Below are 21,392 nucleotides of genomic sequence, written 5' to 3' on the forward strand. Positions count from 1 at the left end.
GTTCTAATTAGTTACCTGTTGTCCCACCATTGATTTAATTATATTATGAAAAACACTCCTTTAGATGTATATATCCATTGTGAAGTGTATCAACGTCTGCAACTTACTTTGAAATGAATTAAAAAAAAAAAAAAAGGATGAATTGAGAGGTGGAAAGATGAATGCCAGATGTTGTTGTCGTTAGTTGCCATCAAGTCAGTTCCAGCTCATAGCAACTCTTTGTACAACAGAACGAAACACTGCCCCATCCTGCGCCATCCTCACAATCATTGCTGTGCTTGAGCCCAACATCGCAGCCACTGTGTCAGCCTACCTTGTTGAGGGCCTTCTTCTCTTTTGCTGATCCTCTACTTTACCAAGTATGATGTCCTCCAAGGATTGGCCCCTCCTGATAGCAATGTAAGACAAAGTCTCACCATCCTCACTTCTAAGGAGCATTCTGGCTGTACTCCTTCCAAGACAAACTCGTTCATTCTTCTGGTGGTCCAAGGAGTATTCAATATTCTTCACCAACACCATAATTTAAAGGCCTCAATTCTTCTTTGGTCTTCCTTATTCATTGTCCAGCTTTCACATGCATATGAGGTGATTGAAAATACCATGGCTTGGGTCAGGCACACCTTAGTCCTCAAAGTGACATCTTTGCTTTTTAACACACTTTAAAGAGGTATTTTGTAGTTGATTTGCCCAATGTGATGTGTCATTTGATTTCTTGACTGCTGCTTCCATGTGCATTGATTGTGGATCCAAGTAAAATAAAATCCTTGACAACTTCCATCATCTTCGTTTATCATGATGTTGCTTATTGGTCCCGTTGTGAGGATTTTGGTTTTCTTTATATTGAGGTGTAACCCATACTAAAGGCTATAGTCTTTGATCTTCATCAGTAAGTGCTTTGAGTCCTTTCTGCTTTCTGCAAGCATTATTGTGTCATCTGCATAACGCACGTTGTTAATGAGTCTTCTCCAATTCTGATGCCGCTTTCTTCTGTTCTTCTTCATAGAGTCCCCCTTCTTGGATTATTGTTCAGCCTATAGGTTGAATAAAAAAATAACTATGCTAAAATGATACAACCCTGATGCACACCTTTCCTGATTTTAAACCATGCAGTATCCCCTTGTTCTATCTGAATGAATGGCAGATGAATGAGTGGATATATGATAAAGACAATATATTTAAAGGAATAAAAAAGAAAGTATAGCAAAATATTAATTTTAGAATCTATGTGGTATGTATATGAATGTCTATTATATAACTCTTTTAACTTTTCTGTAAGTTTGAAATTTGAACTTTACTTGCAATACAGAATTAAGGAAATGTATCACATTATAATTTGTCAACTGATTATTGTGATCTTAGGCTTAGCTTAAAATTTTATGATGCAATTAGCATGGCTTTGATAATTTGGCAGAAAAATTATATTATTCATTATTCGCAGTGTTGTTTTTTGCATTAAAAGGGGACTTCACTATGTTTACAGTTTTCATTCAGTAGCCACTAGCCATAAAATAACTACCTCGTAGGCCTCAAGTATTTATTTAAATAAATAAAAGGACAAATAATGGAGGTATAGCTGATTGGACTGAAGTATTACCGACTCCAAGAAAATCTATTAGGAAAAAATATATATATTCCTACAGCAGGCCTTTTCCCCTTGGTATTTGCTGCTTTCTTCTACAGTTCACGTTTCCAATTGGTCGAGTTAATGTTAATCGAGGTTTTATTAGAGTTGTGTTAGGAAAATATATAATGGAATTTGGGTAGTGATAAAATAAATGTTCACCGTAGCCCCAAGTGGTACATTTATCAGTTGCCCCTGAGTCGATTCTGACTCGTGGCCACCCCCTGTGTGTCAGAATAGAACTGTGCTCCATAGAGTTTTCAATGGCTGGTTTTTCGGAAGTAGATCACCAAGGCTTTATTCCAAGTTGCCTCTGGGTGGACTTGAACCTCCAACCTTTCTGGTAGCAGCCAAGCATGTTAACCATTTGCACCACCCAGGGACTACAATGACACATTGTGCCCGTTAAAAGATCATATATAAAGACTGTGGAGAAACTTAAGGAAATGTTTTATTTCATGAGGAATAAAAAAGTCGGAAAGATGGGAGATTATTTTCTGCTTTGATGACTGACACCATTTGTAGAAGGATATACACTAAAGAAAATGTTAAATGGGATTGTGTTAGGGTAGTAAGAGAGTTTGGGTGACTTTTTTTTTCCTCTTTTGGCCTCCTCAAAATTTCCTATAACATAGTAATAATTAATATAATTCAGTAATTGAGAAGATAATAAGTATGAATTTTTTAAGGCAAAGCCTGTTTCAGCACAGCTGACCACGGGTTTCCTTTCCAGGGGAGTCAGCACAGCACTTCCAGCACCTTTCCTCTTTCCCTCACGCCTGTCTTCAGCAGCCTGCAGAACCTGGTTGGCCCCAAAAGAACTTCCAACCCTTCCCCCCAATATCCAGGTATTGTTTATATACAAATCACCCTGTTACCTAATTTTTAAATATTAGTGTTTTTACAAGCAATATTTTTGCCTTCAATAAATTATTTTTTAAGTCTTTGGAGTTGACCACATAGTTCCAAGCTCTCTGAAAGGCCTGTTCTAAAGGAAGTAAAGCTATAGAGATTCATTTGTGGAATGTGCCTTTAACTATACAAATGCATAGGAAAAAGAGAAAAGCAGAAATCCAAAGTGCCACATAAAGTAAAACCATTTACAAAGTAAATTAATAAATTACAGGTCATCGGAGGCAGGTCAGGGATGAAGTAGGGTGAGGGGTCTTTTTAAGTCTTTCACTGGGTGGAGGGTTATCTTTGATTAAGGCAGGAAAATGTTCAGTGAAACACAAATGGCTCACCCTCCAAGCCACTTAATCACCTTGTTCCAGACAGCTGCTGCTGCAGTTGATCAGCTTTGTCAGACCAAACGATGATTGCCGCATCTATCTCAGAGAGGACCTCTTTGTAATAGAGGACATAGCACCCGATCAGTGGCTGCTGGTTTAGACATTGAGAAAAGGAATAATGCCCATTTGCTTTAGCATACTCTCTTAAAAAGTCTGGAAGTGGTACCATTCTCATGGGATAATATTATATCCTAAATATATTATCTCTTAATTTTAAAAAAGTTAATTGTGTTGCTTCTTTATTTATAGGCACAGATATGGAACCAAGGACTGTTGAGATAATCAGAGTAAGCCAGTTATTTTGTTGTGTTTTTTTTTTTCTGGTTTTTGTAGGCTTTGCATAAAATATACATTTTCTCAGTGATATTTATTGCATTGTTTGTGCATACTTTCACCTTACTAAAGTAAGCATAAAAAAAAAAGCATATGGCCTATATAAAATGAACTCTATGGGGCAGTTCTACTCTGCCCTAAAATAAACAAACAGAAAAATACGTTGTAGGACAAAGATGACCACCTTGAGTTTTTTGATACATGCCTATCCACTACATTTTGTGCATGAGTTTGTGTGTTTAAATTTTATAAAACAAAACACAGTGTCATGTTGAACATACTCCCATAGCTTGTCTTTTACACTTTGTAGCATGAAATCTTAGGTAAGCCACTTAAGTATTTTTTTAACAGTATGTAGCATGATTTTTATTGGTTGCATAGTACTCCATCATTTGAAGGTGCTGTAATTTTCTTAACCAACTTCCTCTTATTGAACAATTAGCATAATTTTTAATTTTTGATCTTTAATAGCAAAATTTCTTAGTATTTTAATTTTTGCCCGTATAATGGATGATTTCCTCAGGATTAATTCTTAGAAATTAAATTATTGTGTCAAAAACCATGCTTGTTGTTAAAGGCTTTGATACATAATGCCTAAAATGTGCTGTGCTGAGTAGACTTTAAGATACATTTCAATTCATAAATTTCTAACACCCTGGTTTTCACCCTCTGCATGATAATTCAGACTATTGGAAAGTAGAGGCAACTTTGTTTTGATCAGTTTGGCCATAAACTGGGGATTCAAGAAGTAGTAAAAAAAAATATGGCCTTATTTTAATCATAGTTTAACTACAGGAAAGTGATATCCAGATAGCTCTGTTCCCTGGAGTCAGTCATAGCTGTGTTTGAAGGTACCTTCACCATTTGTTAGCTCTAGGACCTTTGGCAAGTCACTTAACTTCAGTTTTCTCATCTGTAGACTGGGGATGATAATACTACAAAGCCAAATTCCTCTGCATTCCAAGATTTAGAATATAACATCATTTTATGTTTGGCTGGTCATTTTCAGTCACTTTTTTCTTTTTTTAAGATTTTTATAATAAGACCTGCTCTTATCAATCCTATTCTCTCACACGTGATCCAAGCAGAAAGTTCATAAGGAAACGTATCTTGCCATTTTGGATGCAGGGCTTGACTGTTGATGCATTTAGAAAGTATAAGCTAGACCCAAATACGTTGGAAAACAGTTATAAACCATAAGCCATTATTCTGTCTATGGGTATGACATGGCAGCACTAATATTAATAATAAGGGATAATTCCTCACACTTACGTGCCATGAGGTTTTGAATTTCTTTCACATAGGGTTTTTATGTTTTTGTTTTTTTTTACTTTTCTTGATTTTATCAAGGTATCATTGAAGCACGCTAAGATGCACGTATTCAAAATGTATAGTTCGATCAATTTAAACTGTAGAAGCCTTGCAGCCACATGGGTTCTTTTACAGCAACCACTGCACTAAGATTTAGGTAGTATGTGTCCTGTGTTTACATCTATATAAATTGAGAACTCTACTGTACAGTATTCTAATTTTTGCTTTCAACAGTCCTATGTATTTTTAAATAAACTTAGTAGCAAAATTGGTCACACTTTCTTGGCCTCTTTGTAGATTCAGTAACTTAGGGTTTTATCCTGGACCTCGTGAACGTTGTAATGTATAGACTCTGAAGAATGTTGTTTTTGTGTTAACAGTCAATCCAGTTAGGTTCAAACCATAAGTTCTCTTTTATCTTTTGTGGACAGTGGTTCAAATCTCAGTTATCTAAGCTATGCTGTGCTGGTTTGGGTATGTCCCACACATACATAGCTGAGAATTGAGCCTGAAAATCTTGTGGATTCATATATAAAAGCTGAGTATCCCTTTCTCCTGCTCTCCCCACTCTGGTTTTCTCCCCTACTCACTAGCCCACTGCCACCTCCTTTTCCTGGTCATCTGGCCAGAAAGACAGGGATTCTCTCGGAATTGTAGCCATTTGCTCCACCATTGCAACTCCTTGACTGGGACTCACCCTCATGGCAAAGCTAGTAGGAAAAAGAGAAAACTGAGAAATTCACCTCCTGAATCCATTTCTCCAAGTTTTGACTCTTTACCACAGTCTGTGTTTCTTGGCTTTTCAGAGGCTTCAGGTAGTTGGTTTTTTGTATTTTGACAAGAGTTCTTTGCCATGGTGTGCTTACCACCATGCTGGGACTGGAGCTTGCCATTTATTCTTTTAATGATTTTTTTTAAGTACAGTGAAACCTGTGAGAGCTGGAACTTGAAGTGACTGCCTTGTTTTTCCTGGTCTTGCACGTTTTCCACCCTTGACAGGGTGCGCTTACCACTTTTCTGTGGGTTGTTCTAGTGGAAAACATTTGTGTTTTCCTTCTTTGACCGGTTTCCACCTTACACAGGCTCCGGCTTTCGCATGTTTTACTGTACTAACTCTATGATGTAAATGTGTAGAAAACCGAGACTAGAGCCAGGGTTTCTTCACCAAGATCCAAGAGAACTGAGTGGCCTCACATAAGAATCTTAGGGAATATTTTCAGGCACATTTTACTTCTCTCTTGGTACCCTGCTGTCACTACAGTGGGTGTCCTCTAAGATCCTTTTTTCATAACTCAGACGTGCAGCTCTTTTAGAGCCAAGTGTGTTTGTTCACACCCAGAAGAGCGTGATACGTGTGGCAGTTTAATCATAAACACCATATGAGTAGACACTTGCCAAGTCTGCATCAAAATTGGCCACTAAACTGAGCAGTGGCATAGGGTTTTTTTTTAATTGTACTGTTGCTATTTGTTGAGCCTTTTCTGTATGTCATGCCTGCACTTCATCACCTCGTCTAATCCTCAAATCAATACTATGAGGCAGGTAGTATCCTTCCTGTTTTATGCATAGAGATGGAGGTTCTAAGAGGTTAAGTAACTTCCCCAAGATCCCACTGCTAATAAAGTGCTAGAACTGAAAACACAGGTCATCCCTGACTCCAAAGCCCCTGCGCTTAACTCCTATGTTACCCTGGCCTCCTGTGTCACCGAAGGGATTTTGTCTGACATCCATCTGGGGACAATCAGGCTGTAGGTCTTTAAATAAATTAAATATATAAGCATCTTTTTTTCCTTCTTTTTTAGGCTCTCGATGATGCCCTTGGAATTAGTATTGCTGGAGGAAAAGGAAGTCCTTTAGGAGATATCCCTATATTTATTGCCATGATTCAGGCCGGTGGAGTGGCAGCACGCACACAGAAGCTTAAAGTAAACATGAGGGAACGGCTGAAGTGCTGACAGCAAGTGATAGGGTGGGAGGGGGTGTCCCAGCCCTGGACAGTTTGTTTAAAGTCTGAGTTCCAAAGGCCGTCAGAGACCCATGCCGAGGGCAAAATGCGTTACAGAAAGTTTATACCTGAAATTCGTTAGGTCTCTGGGCATATAAAAATACTATTGTTTGTATCAAGCTTCTCAATGAAAAAAGAAATTGCAGCTCCTCTGCAAAGCTTCCCATACCCTTTTCAGCACCTCATTCTACCCAAAATAGATTATCAACCCAAAGATTTGACCTTAAAATCATGCCTCTGACAGAATAATCAACATTTTTATGATTTTTTTTTCCTATTGCCCCTTAATCTTAACTTAGGTAGGAAAATAAAGCTGAAAGTATTTGGCTTCCTCGTTAGAACTTTATTGAACAGTTAATTAGTATACCCACTATTGCTGGCAAATGGATGTCTGAAACACCGCCATTACCAAAATACAATAGTGGCCTACGGTGTCTTTTAATAATCAAATCTAACCCCCTTCTTGTTTCTTTGATTGGTCTGTACTGGGGGAAAGCCATAAAAATTCCTTATGCTTCCCAACCATGCATACGCAGTAGAAGCACAGAATCTTCACAATGGCCACAAATGGGAACGTGACTTACAAAGAATTTTAAGCGTTCTTCTCAAATTTAATTTTTCCTAATGATAGTGATTTTCTACCACTTTTGTACTTCCAGGTTGGAGATCGGATTGTCAGCATTAACGGGCAACCTTTGGATGGGCTGTCTCACGCGGAGGTGGTTAATCTGCTAAAGAACACCTATGGACGCATTATCCTGCAGGTATTGCGATCAATAGAACACGCAGCTGCACGAGGCAGATAAGTGGCATGCAAAAAAGATTGAGCGTCACTGGCAGTAGACATCGCCACCCAGCAGGGTGCTTGCTGATGTGAATTATGAAGGTTGAAAGCAAGAAATTATTATTTTTATTCAGAAATTCTTTAATGCCACCCATACAGGCAGTGAGCATGATTATATGAAAGCATAACAAGGGGAGAAAAATTACTCTTTGCTTCACATGATAAATCAACAAGGCTTTTAGCTTCTAGTATTCTTTTGTAAATCAAAGTTTGCAAGGAATAGGAAATGATTTTTTTTTTTTAATGCTCAAAGACTGTTACTGAACTGCCCATGTGCCGTTTTTATCTCTCCCTTTAAAGGAAGAGAAAATCACAATGCTCTTTTTCCTGTAGCATAAATGATTTCCAACACTGTTAAATTCTCACTGCATAGTAGTCGTCAACTAAGGCAGACAATTATTTATCACCTGTGGTCCCCTAGAGTTTTGTCTAGAGCCATAGGGAAATATAACCCCCAAAAAACCAAACCCATTGTCGTCGAGTTGATTCCAACTCATAGTGACCTTGTAGGACAGAGTAGAACTGCCCCATAGAGTTTCCAAGAAGTGCCTGATGGATTTGAACTGCTGACCACTTAACCACTACACCACCAGGGTTTCCCAGGGAAATATACTGGGAAGTGAAAGCAATCTGTGCTATTAATTGTCTCTCCTTATATTTCAGCCTTCAGATGTCTCTGAGATTGATACCATGTCAGGGACGGATTACCCAGTAAGCAAGTACACATGGGCTTAATTGTGCTTCCTTACTAATCTGTAGTGCCCAGTTTCACGTGAGTTTCACCACATCAGATTTCACCAGATGAAATTGTGCACTACAGATTAGTAAGTAAACACAATTAAGCCCCTTTGTACCTTGCTTACTGTAAGCCGGCACAGACCTTGCCTACTGGTGAATCCACCCCTGTACCACGCCATGATTGAGAGGCAGCATACTGGCAGTGAATGTCATTAATGAGTGTCTTAGTCTTTTGTTTTGGTTTTTAGTTATCTAGTGCTGCTATAACAGAAATACCACAAGTGGATGGCTTTAACAAAGAGATATTCATTTCCTCACAGTGAAGTAGGCTAAGAGTCCAAATTCAGGGTGTCAGCTCCAGGGGAAGGCTTTCTGTCTCTGTCAGCTCTGGAGGAAGATCCTTGTCCTTCCTCAATCTTCCCCTGGTCGAGGAGCTTCTCAGGTGCAGGGACCCCCAGTCCAAAGGACCTCCTGGTGCTGCTTTCTTGGTGGTGTGAGGTCCCCAACTCTCTGCTTGGTTCCCTTTCCTTTTATCTCTAGAGAGATAAAAGGTGATGCAAGGCGACACCCCAGGGAAACTCCCTTTACATTGGATCAGAAATGTGACCTGGTAAGAGTGCTACAATCCCACCCTAATCCTGACATAAAATTAGAATCACAAAATGGACAACAACCACAGAATACTGGGAATCATGGCCTAACCAAGTTGATACACATATTTTTGCAGGGACATAATTCAATCCATGACAATAAGTTTCCCCCAAAATGTGTAATTGTAATCATCATATTTCTGCAGACATGGTATAAAATGGCTTAAAGACTAAAGCCCACTATTTTGTAGCTTAGAGAGAGGACTAAGCCAGTCATTCAGATAATTCTAGTTATAAAATAAGAAGTTTGAATTGCAAAACCATTACATTTGGGAGAACCAATTTGTGGTGCTTTTACTTCTAGCATCTCGATGGTATAGATCCAAAGTGCCAAAACAGTCATTAAAAAAGTAAATGATTTTCAGCACATATGAAGGGAACTGTGAAAATACTGCCAGTAGTTTTGATGGAGTTTATGTGATAAGCTAGATATTATATGACTTCGGTCCCGAAGTTTATATTAAACATGAACCTAAACACTATGTGGACTGGCCGTAGGTTCCGCTTCTCCCCAACTCTTCCCTCTTGTCCACACTTTTAGTGAAACTTTCATAGCTGCTTCACATTCCTCCCTCCACCCCTACCTCAACCATGGTCAGAGCCTACAGATCTTTTGTATTTTATTGCTTCTTGTGCAGGCTCTTCCTTCAAGTTATGCTGACCCCTAGAGGCAATATAAATGTAACTCTTGAATTTCAGCAAGGTGGACCATAATAACTATGGCAAGAAAAAAAAGAGTTTTCATTAGCAAAATCCAGTGTTTTTGATATTTGTATGCATTGATATAATTTGTTCAGCTCCACATTCCTCATTCCTCACCAAAAAAGAGAGCGAAGACAATTTTAAGTGTAACAATACCTACATATAGAAAGTACCTTAAATGAAAATGAGCTCAGGCTTTCCCATGGGGAACTAACATATTTGTTTCAGCCAAATTGTCACTATTAACATACTTTTGAAAACCAAGAAAAGGAAACCTATTGCCCTCAAGTCAATTCAGACCCATAGCAACCCTATAGGACAGAGTAGAACTGCACCATAGGGTTTCCAAAGAGCAGCTGGTAGATTCGAACTGCAACGTTTTGGTTAGCAGCTGAACTCTTAACCACTGCACCGCCAGGGCTCCAACATACTTTGGAAAAAAAAAAAAGGAAGGAGTTCCTTATTTATCCTTTCTGTATTTTACAAAGAAAATGACACTTGGTTTCAAAATGTTCCCTGGCATTAATTACATTAGTTGGTGGTGTTATTTTCCAGTGTGTGCTATCTAAAGATTAATGGAACCCTTTGAGATTTTGACAGTTATACTCTACACAATTATGGTTATGGAACAGATGTGCTACCAAAGGCTTTAGACACAACCTAAGAAGCTCAAGTCCTGCTTCAAATGCCTTTCAGTTACACGGTTTGTTTTAATTAAAATGATGTGCATGGAATAGTACCAGCAATATAATTATCACAGCTGAGTTGTCATTAGGTGATTGTTTTCATTGCCAGGCCAGCCAGCCCATTGGTGAAGTAGTAGGAAAGGTCAGATAATTGTCTGATGATATGCAAAAGACTTATTGTCAATGAATCATGCAAAGCAGTCAGCTGGAGCTGATTGCACAGGGAAGATTAGGATCTGAGTGAGCAGACTGAGGGGAAAGAAGGGGGAAAGAGTGGAAGAGACAACCTGCCCTTCTGCAAGCTTCTGTCCACAGTTCAGATTGCTACCTCTAGGTGTAGTAAGGACATAAACATTTCTCTCCTTAAAGTCTAGTCATTAACTCTGGTGGTCTGTTATGGCCAATTGTAGATTGGCCAGTCGAGATTAATTTGGCTGTTAAGGGGTCGTTTTAAAATGTTCCTAATTACAGTTGCTTTTTTAGCATGATAGTTATTTTACTTTATTTTTTTTTATTGGCCTGATTCAGCTCTTTTGTCTGTGGAATTACTATTAAACCTTGATTGGGCAAAAGTTAGGTAACCCAAGCTCTCTATTAGAAAAAAAAATTTTTTTTTTGTCTTTACATCTTGAAGATATTGAAGGCAAAAAACCGTATCAGGGATATTTTCACAAAAAGAACTTGTGGGGCTTGTTCTGGGTTCATTAAGAGATTTCCCAACTGTTTTAGAACTTGGGAGAATGGGGGATCACCGTTAGCTACAATAGGGAATGCACGAGGAAAAGGTTTGAGACAGGAGATGATTATAGTTGGAGACATCAGGTGGAGATATCCAGCAGGAAGAGGAGTGTGCTGCTGATGCTCCAGGAGACACCGATGCTGGAACCAGTGGGTAAACAAAGCCGTCTAAGCTTTCTCAATGTTGTCATCCCCATTGCCAGGCACATTATACTTAACATGTATTGACTCAGCAAAGGAGTGAAAATAGAGGGGACAAAGATTTGGAGTAAGCAACAGGTATGGAGGACAGGAGAAAAAGTGTCTGAAATCAGGGACATTAATTAAGGATCTATCTAAAAGTAGTTTACAAGACCATTTGCAGGCATCATCCAGAGCAAACAGAACTGATCCAAGAGGGTCCAACTGCTGGTTAGAAGAGAGAGACATGTCATACCTATTAAGATAACAGAGAGAGAAAACGAATTGTGATCTTCCTTGTGAGCCTAAGTGGAAAATGGGAGAGAAAAAGTAACACATAGGACGAATCCGGTAGACCCAATATCCAGCAAATAGGAGTTGCAAAAAGAAAAACAGAATGAGGAAATAACAAAGAAATTAGTTCAAAGTCTCATTAAGCACTGAACAGGATAAATAAAGCAAGAGTAATACCTGTATACATTCTAAAACTTTCAAAGTGGAAAGAATAAGTTACCTTCAAAAGAATAAGAGTTTCGAATAGCACCTGCTTTTTTATCAGTAATATACTGTATATCTGAGAAAGTTAATTTAGGGTGTTCACCAACAAAACAAAAAAACAAAATAAGAGAGAGGGAAGCCCATGGAGCTTGCTGAGGTGAAGAGCATTGAGATCCCAGCACAACAACTGGATAGTAGGCATAAAGAACCACTTGTCCAAATTGGAGCAGGAGAGAAGGTCCTGAAGTAAAAAAAAGAAAGAAAGAAAGAACAGATAGATTATCTGAGATGTTTAATTTGAATTGGAAGTTTGAAATCAATTGGAAATTTGGGGGCTGAATTAGTGATCAAAACAAAAATCAAACTGAACCTGTTGCCGTCGAGTCAATTCCGACTCATAGTGACCCTAGAGGACAGTGTAGAATTGCCCCACAGGGTTTCTAGGGAGTGTCTGGTAGATTCAAACTGCTGACCCTTTGGTTAGCAACTGAACTCTGAATCATTACTGCTAAGTATATAAAAATTAAACAAAATATGAAAATACTAATTTTGGGGAAAATAAAAACTTGTGCAAAAAAAGGAGATGTAATCATAGTATAATAGTTGACGGTATGAATAGCACATATATAAACTTTATGAGTCATAATAAGAAACCAAATATAACCAAACACTGTGATGTGTCAAATATTGGTAGCATGGGGCTTTGGGTGTCTTATCTTTATCTTCCATAATAGGAAGTGATTTAATAATATTGAAAGCTGAAGAAACAAGAAATAGAAAGTAAGAGCACGTTATTTAGAAATAGGAAAGCACATACTCAGAGAAATAGCTAAGAGGGTTGGAAGAAATTGTTTTTAGGGGCTAACAATGAGTTGTTGAGAAGGTTTGTAGCAGAGGACTCATTCATTAATACTTGTAGAATCATTTAGACTTTTAAAATTATATGCATGTATAAATTTGATTTTTTTAAAGGTTGAAATGAAAAGAGATTGTTGGAAATTGTTAGAACTACAGAGGCTTAAGTATATTTAAAGACACGTAGGAAACAAATAGAATTTGAAAGTAATATAAAAGATAGGTGGAAGAGTTTGGCGAGCTGAATTTTCATCTGTTGGAGTAGGGAGTCAGACATCATAATAATAAATTTCAAAATAGGCATATAATTGTATAATTAGCTTATAGGTCTGGAATTAAAAAGAGAAGACATTCAGTGTGTCTCTAGGGAGTAAGAGTGTTGAATTTTTATTGTGCACTGTACTATTTAATGTTTTATCATGTGCACATAAAAAGGAAGTTAAATATCCTTAAATAAAAAATAATAATAAAAGAACCCAATCAAGAGTACATGGCCCAGACATGCAGTGAGAAAAGAATTTCAAGAATAGCAGTTAACAATAAGGTAGATTAAAACTATGGAAAAGGTCAGTGCAACTGGCTGATAAATGACTATTTTTGAAACAATGGTTTACCTTTTTTCAGAGATAATGGCAAGCAGGAGTGGTTTATTCAATGGGCAAGGTAATCTCGGTGCTTACCTTGCTTACTGGATCATCTGTTGTGAAATTGTTCACTACAGATAGCAAGTAAGCCTGTGCTTACCTTGCTTACTGTGTCATCGCCCCTGTCAGGGATTGTAAATTTGAGAAAAGGCTTTGATTCTGTAGGAAGGTGCTGTGGGGTTGGGAGAGAGACAGATGTCAACCATACCTAGAAGCAGAATTTTTGATGTGGTGAAAAAGTGTGAACCTGTTCACTGCAGATGATCTAGTAAGTGGATAACCTGCCCAGGGTGGCAGGTCAATAAAGAACAAGGCTGTAGCTGAGGGCAAAGGAGGGAGAAGAAAAGGTAGGGGGGATGTTACCCTGGAAAAAGAAGATAAAGAGACATTTTGCAGGGGAGTTTTTTTTTTTTTTTTTAACTGTACTTTAGATGAAAATTTACAGAACTAGCTTCTTATTAAACAATTAGTACACATATTTTGTGACATTGGTTACCAACCCCATGATATGCCAACACTCTCCCTTCTCAACCTTGGGTTCCCTATTACCAGCTTTCCTGTTCTCTCCTGCTTCTAGTCCTTGCCCCTGGGCTTGTGTGCCCCGTGAGTCTCGTTTTGTTTCATGGGCCTGTCTAGTCTTTGGCTGAAGGGTGAACCTCAGGAGTGACTTCATTACTGAGCTAAAAGAGCTTCCGGAGGGCTGCAGGAGAGTTTGTGTCTAATGACTTCTAGGATAATCCTTTACTGAGAAGCATTAAAGAAATGATTTTGAGCAGCAGTTAAAAGGAATTGAGTGAAGTAGTGCTTCTCAAACTGGAGCCTGTTTCGGAATCTCCCGGAGGGCTTGTTAAACACCCTTACTGGGTCCCACCCCAGGAGCTTCTGATTCTGTACAACTGGGGTAGGATCCAAGAATTTGCATTTCTAACAAGTCCCAGGTGTTGCTGGTGCTGCGGTTCAGAGACCACACCTGAGACCCACTGGAGTAGAGCATTATTTCAGGTTGAGTGAAGATTTGCACGTGTTGTTTTCTCTGAGTTGGAATTGACTGAACTGCAACTAATAACAACGTTCCCTATATCTGGAATTCCCTCTCGCCCCACCCTCATTCTTCCTTTATAAATCTTGTGAACTCCTTTCTTTAGAAACTCTCTAACCTAGAAGAGGGAGTGCCTGGAGGTTGGTGTTTCCCTATACTCAAAGCTGACATGGTTCTGTGCCTCTAGCACAGGGCCTGGCCCAGAGAGATGTCTTTTAAGTGTTGGTCACACAGAGTTGGTTGCTAAGCCATGCTGATTAGGTTGAAGGCATGAACTTGCAGAGAAAAAATTGGCACAGTTACCAGTTTGCTTCAGAAAAATTCCATTAGGGGAGAAAGGTGGATGGCTTACCCCGAGTTGGGAACTGAAAAGGCGGTAGAGGGTATAGAGCAAGCACACCCAGGCATGCCTGAGTATTGTTAAAGTAATGGTTTGTAAGTAGTTCCTAACCTTGGTTGCACAATGAAATCTCTAATTCCAACACAGTTTTCTGGGTGCCACCAGAAATTGGTCTGAGATGTGATGTGGGCACCAGGATATTTTAAAGCTCCCCAGGTGATTCTGATAGCCAGGGGTAGGAATAACTGCTGTGTGGGTCCGTGCTGAATGGAAGCGAAGTGATGTTGGGGAGTGATAAACTGCAGAAAAGGGCCAAGATCTGAAGGTCTGAAAGTTGAAATGTAGGAGAGGTAGGCTTTAGTGTCAGAAAGTCGTGAATTTGCATTCTCCTAGGCGGAAACTGGCAGCATAGCGGTTAAGAGCTACGGCTGCTAACCAAAAGGTTAGCAGTTCAAATCCACCAGGCCCTCCTTGGAAACCCTATGGGGCAGTTCCACTCTGTCCTATAGGGTCGCTATGGGTCGGAATCAACTAGATGGCAGCGGGTTTTATTTTGTTTTGGTTTTTTGGACCCTGGTGGTATAGTGGTTAAGAGCTGTGGCTGCTAATCGAAATGTCAGCAGTTCAAATCTACCAGGTTCTCCTTGGAAACCATATGGGGCAGTTCTACTCTGTCCTAGAAGGTCACTATGAGTCAAAACCAACTCAACAGCAATGGGTTTGGTTTTTTTGGATACTCGACATTAAACTTCAATTTCCTTTAAAATAGGGATCATAGCTCCTTTCTTAGGTTGCTGTAAGGATTAAATGAGGTGTAAAGGACAGTGGTTTGCAAGTGCCAAGCACAAAATAATTGGTATCTTACTGCTTTCATTTAGTAAGCACAAAATAAAAGGTATCTTACTACTTTTGTTATAATAACAAGCTTGAAGCCAGAGAATGCTAAAATTTCTTTTAAAATCTTGGAAGTGGAATGGTTTTCCAGGTGGCATTCATGGTGTGAGCCACTAGATGGCAATGTGGTTAGCAGTTTGCCCTTTCATATTTTACTCCAAATTAAAACATTTGACAATTCAAACAATTTTTTAAATACACATAAAAATCCACATATTCTGATATTATTAGAATCAGTGCCATTAGAGTCTAAATAGAAACTTTAAGCAGATGCACTTTGCATTTCACTAAGTTACACCAAAAAGCGTGGGACAAGGCAAACTTTTCCTGATTGTTCTTCTGTAATATGCCCCCATGTTAAGATGACAGCTTTCTCAGGGGTCACCCTAACTTGACAGCCTTCCTGTCTCTTCAGAATGTCTACACCTACAGATTGAGGAATCAGTGCTAAGTGTTCTATTTTGTACTGGAAGATTTGGATCCTATCAAGCCTAAGGGCTAACCTTTTTCCTTCACAGGATCAAAAGCTCAGAAAGGTTCTAAGCAAGGAGCTCAAGCTTTTGTGCACTGTAATAGCCCACTTTTCTGGAAATTTTGACTTCTCAATTCTCCAAAATAATCCCCCAAACACATGTTAAAGGAAAAAGACTCAATCTTAAGCCCTTAAGTCAATTCCGACTATAGCAGTCCTATAGACCCTATAGGACACAGTAGAACTGCCCCATAGGGTTTCCAAGGAGCAGTTGGTGGGTTTGAATTGCTGGCCTTTTGGATTAGCAGCCAAACTCTTAACCAGTGTGCAGCCAAGCCTCCTGTTACTTGATTAGAAAGTTTATTAAACAATTATAGAACATGCAATTCCAAGTGAATTTAGTTTTGCTTTGAACCCTAATTATTAAACGCCATAGGGAGTCAAAGCTTGAGAGAGAGGGTATCAGATAAGTACCTTCTTAAGGGAAAAGTCTGAGGAAGAAACAATTTGAGACTGAGGGGGGAACCCCACTTGGAGGCGACAACAGAGTTTAAGGGTGAAACCCATTTGGAGGAGGAAACACAGGATGGAGGAGCAAGTGCAGTTGGAGGGGTGACAGAGTGAGAGGACAATGCAGATTGAGGGGGAAACGTGCTTATTGGTTTCTCCTCTTCCACTGAAGCCCAGGTCTCAGCCTGTTCCTTAGGCTCAGAGGCCAAGGCTTCTTCCTACCCTTCCTCTGGCAAGCTGAGAGGCCTTCCTGTCTTCATATAGAGTTATTTCCTTCTCTTTCTCCAGGTGAGAGGCCACCCCTTCCTCAGGCAGGCAAACAATAAATGTTTGTTAATACAAGGGTTGAAGAGGATGTGGAGAAACAAAGTGCTTTCGTTAAACACCTGATTAGAGTTTAAGTTGGCGCAACCACTTGGCAGTTCAGGAAGATCTATTAAATGTAATACATGCATATCCATCACCCGGCAGGTCCAATTCTAGTTACCTACCTTAAAGAACCACTCAAGATGTCTATAGCAGCACTATGTGTAACAATTAGGAGGGCATAAACTTCAACAGGTTCTGAGCCAGGTTAATGGTTTTGAAGGGTCACTGGGGAGCAAGAAAGACATCTAACGCATCTCCCGGTCTCCAGGTATGGAGGAATGAGAGGCAGGTGTGCTGATCTGTTTGCATAAAGCCAAACTTCAGGCTGCAGATCTTAGGACTAGAGCTGGCCCCCACCTGGGTCAGTACTGCAGACACCACAGCTCTTGAACTACACATTCGAGTTCCACAGACCTTAATACCCACCATCTTATTAAGAACTTCAGAGTCCCTCTGTCTTCCCAAGGGGGAATCCTTTTCATTCCCCTCTCCTGTCTCCACTTCAACTCCATGTGTTCAAATCTGTCTCCCACCTTGATGTTAGCCACCGTCAAGTCGGTCCCCGACACATGGCAAGTCCATGTTTGTAGAGTAGAACTGCTCCATAGAGTTTTCAAGGCTGTAACCTTTCAGAAGCAGATTGCCAGGTCTGTCTTCTAGTGCATCTCCTGGTGGATTTGAACTGCCAACCTTTCAGCTAGTAGTCAAGCGCTTAACCATTTGCAGCACGCAGAGTCTCTGTCTCCCATACAAGATGACATCAATCGTAAGCCTGTTAGAAAACAGAAGCTTTCCTGTTGGTTTCCTCTACTGTCATCCTTATTCTCAGAACATGCTACAGAAGTTTATGCACAGGAGTTCAAAATTTATCGGGGGGAGGGGGCGGAGAGGGAAGGAGAGAGGAAGAGAGGGAAGGAAAAGAAAGAAAGAAATGGGTAAACTTCCCATTATCCTGCTTGCCTTACCCCCTACCCAAAACACACATGGACATCTCCCAGCCTCAACTCCATGTCCTCAGTCTCAGTGTTGATGTGGGGAAAGAGTACTTCATAAGCAGTACTAGCAAGACTCATAGGCTACATCTCATAGAACTTATATGCAGTGGTATACAAACACCCTTAGGAGATCAAATCAGCCCCTTTCACAAGTTAAACCCTGGGAAAGAGTTACTCTCCTGTCTATCAGATTACTCCTCAATCAACTCTAAGACAAGAGAGGTGATGCAGATATTTGGGGCTTGTACTTACCTTGACTTCCTGTGGAAGACCAGATTTATCAGTGGAAATCCTTCACACTTCCCATTCAGCTCCTACAAAATAGGCAAGAGCCTGGACCACTTCAAGGATCTTGGGAGGGTTTCCAGGATTTAATCTTGTCAGTGGTCGGGAGGCCACTTTTATGTCAGAGCTGGGTGTGAGCAAGCCCTTGGGGAGATACGAGTTTTTCTATATGATGGTGCCATGTTGTTGTGTGCTGTTGAGTCAATTCCAACTCATAGCAACGCTAGGGGACAGAGTAGAACCACCCCACACGGTTTCCTAGGTTGTAATCTTTACAGGAGCAGATTGTCAAGTTTTTTCCCCCAGGGAGCCACTGGTGGGGTTAAACCACCACCCTTTCCAAGTGTTTTTATACTTTGTAGCTGGATAGGGGAGGAAATTGACCTTTACCCAAATAGAACTATGGCTTTGGTTTCACAATTTATATGGCTGATTTCATGGACTCTTGAAAGTATATTCTCTTTCTAAAAGCTAACAAGCTTTCTTCCTAGTACATCAATGGGACATGTGTCTCCCACGCCCCAAAGCCTCTCCTCGAAGCATCCTGGGAAGGAAATTCTCCTCTTCCTGTTGCCAAGCATTTGCAGCCATGACCTCTTGCTCTCTTTGTAGCTGCTTGTTTGGCTCTCTCTGCAGCTCTCCCTCTCCCACTCCATGACTGGACTGTGTGCCCTGTGCTGAGACCCTCACACCACGCAATTTCCCCGACACCGTGTGTGGTTAAGAGCACAAGATTCTAGACTGAAATTGCATGGATTTGAATCCTGGCCTCACCCCTTACCACCTGTGCCACCTTGGGGAAGTTGTTTAACCTCTGTTTCTGTATCCATAAGATAGGAATAATAATAGTACCTACCTCTTTAGAGACTTAGAAGAATGCCTAGCATAAAGTAAGTGCTCAGTTTATATTCGGTAGTGGTGGTGATGGAGGTGTTATATATTGATTAAATGAGCAAGTAAAGGAAGAAAGGAGCAGGCTGCCATAAAATCTTGGTATTTGAAGGTGTCTTAGAAAAAATAGTATTTTACTGACTTTCTTCCTCCTAATGGATAATCTGTTTCATGGCCAGCCAATGGTACATGTCCAACTTCTCAGCAAGCAAAGGAATCCCATTCACCACATCCCAAATTGAAAAACGTTGAGTACCGTTTCAATGCCAACCTTAGTGGGGTATGCATGTCTTGAAAATGGTGTCCATTTCTAACTGCTTTAATAGTTAGATTTTTATTTTCTTTAAAAAAAAAAAAATGTTATCTTCTAGCCTTTATCAGTCTTGGTCTCTCTGTGGAAGTTCAGATAATTAAGTCCCATAATCCCTATTCCTTATAAAGGACTTAAGATTCATTTATTCATTCCGCAGATACTTACAGAGCCATCACTATGTCCCAGCCACATAATAACATTGAACTGAAAAGCAGCAGCAGTCCTTACCCTCATGGGTCCTGTGATCAGGCAGGAAAGACAGCAGTCATACAAATACGTACCGTCACAATTTGTGAAAAATACTTCGAGAATGCTATGGAGAGGAAAACAGGAGAAATTAATTCAAATAGGGTAGTCAAAGAAGGCTTATATATGGGAAGTCACATTTAAGCTGAGGCCAGGCCAACTGAGGGAGGGGAGAATGCTGGAAGTGCAGGAATGTGCCGGGAAAGTGGAAGGAGATAGCTGGATTAGAATGGTAGGCTAGTGGAGGGACCTTTGTACAATTATGGGATCTGAATTTGATTCAAAGGGAGACCACTGAAAGGGTTAAACAAGACGTACCATTACTGGTTATATATTTGGGAAGAGAATTGGCTGCTGTGAGGAGAAAAGACTAGGAGAAGATAAGGGGAGATTCCAATTAAAAGGCAGTTGGTGAAGATGAACTAAGCTGATCACTATACAGGTAAAAAAATAAACAGATTTGAGAAAAGTGTTTTGGAGGTAGAACCCAGAGGACTGGGTGATGGATTGCATGTGGCAGGTGGGAGAGGGAGCTGTCAGGTTGCCTCCAGGCGTCAGGCTGATACTCAGAGGGTAAGCACCTTCTATGGCTAGCATCCGAGCATCCTTTCCAAGTGGACAGTCACCAGCCAGCAATACTGTCAGTATTATGCTGAACAGATTTCTAATATGGGCAGCCAGAGGTGCCATTTACAAAGACGAGGAAAACTAAGGGAAAAGTGAATTGAGGGGAATAGGTGGTTGGATTAAGAGTTTGGATTTGATTAAGAGTTTGATAATATCTCCCTTTGAGATATTAAAATGCAAGTGTCAAGTTGGCAATTTGATATAGCAGACTAGGCTGGGAATTGCCAGCATTCTGTTGGAATTTAAGCCATGGGAATATATGTGCCGTCACCTAGAGCCTGAGTGTGCACGTGGGAAGAGGGCCCAGGACTGAACTGTGAGAGGTGAGTAGAAGAATAGCAAAGATGGAAAAGCGGGCTGGGCAGCAGGAGGTGAGCCAGAAGAGTGTTTGAGTCAGGGAGCTTTGGGCTGGTGGATGGGAACATAAATTGAGATGGAGCGGGTTATAAAGATGTATGTGAAGAAGAGGTGAAATTACAGAGATTGTGTATAAAGACAACTCTTAAGATACATTTGCAGTGGAGACAGCAGAGAAAGTTGGCGATAATTGGGGGGCTTTGGTGGCCAGGGGAATCTGTCATTTCTTCAAGTCCTTTATACTAAGTATCCCGCAATTCATTCCGTCATTCTTCATGTGATGATATTTTCAGAAGATCCTATAATTTATTTTATCATAGCAATGATCTGCCTAGGATAGGATGCTTCACCCAAAATGTGTTCTGACCCAGCCAGGGCAGGCCTGTCACCTTCGTTATTCTAAATACTCCACCTAACAGATGCAGCTTAGCAATTTAGGCAGCCGCGCCCTCTGTTGGCTTAGTCTGAAATTGCAACCAAACCAAGCCCCTTTGCAGTGCTGTCAGGCAGAGTTCCCTCACTCTACTTGTGCAATAAACATTATAACCTAGAAGCAGAACTATTGAATAGAAGCAAGTGGACCCAGGAGCTTTTGAGAAAGAAGCTCTGGTAACTAACTGATAGGGAAGACAACTCCAAGGTAAGCAAACAAGGCAGGCTTTTATGGTTTCCATTTAACAGATGAGGAAGCTGAAACTCACTCAAGCACGGCACCATTTAAGCAGTGGAAACTGAACTTTAGAACTCCATTCGGACTCCTGATAAGGGCTCTGTACCAGCTATACCAGATTCCTTCTGAATGCTTTGCAGAAGACAAATTTCTGCTTTGCAGAATACAAAGTGCCTAAATGTTTTGCAGAATACAAAGTGCCTCTAAATGTCTTCTCCTATCGTAGTTTTGTTTAGTTCCATCTAAAAGGCAAACTCAGGGAGTCAGAGCTTTTCATTTATTCTTTC

At 40.2% G+C, this 21,392-nt stretch overlaps 1 protein-coding gene across 5 annotated transcripts in view; it reads left to right on the forward strand.

Moving 5' to 3' along the window:
* PATJ (PATJ crumbs cell polarity complex component) overlaps positions 1-21,392 on the forward strand; it is a 417,617-nt gene that overhangs the window by 383,027 nt on the left and 13,198 nt on the right. For all 5 annotated transcript variants that reach the window (XM_049879429.1, XM_049879433.1, XM_049879432.1 and 2 more), the window contains exons 39-42: positions 2,355-2,469; positions 3,163-3,200; positions 6,360-6,482; positions 7,222-7,326. In XM_049879429.1, coding sequence (XP_049735386.1) covers positions 2,355-2,469; positions 3,163-3,200; positions 6,360-6,482; positions 7,222-7,326 — 381 coding nt within the window. The remainder of the gene's footprint in view (positions 1-2,354; positions 2,470-3,162; positions 3,201-6,359; positions 6,483-7,221; positions 7,327-21,392) is intronic.

Source organism: Elephas maximus, chromosome 3 (genome assembly GCF_024166365.1).
Source record: "Elephas maximus indicus isolate mEleMax1 chromosome 3, mEleMax1 primary haplotype, whole genome shotgun sequence".
NCBI classification, from domain to species: domain Eukaryota; kingdom Metazoa; phylum Chordata; class Mammalia; order Proboscidea; family Elephantidae; genus Elephas; species Elephas maximus.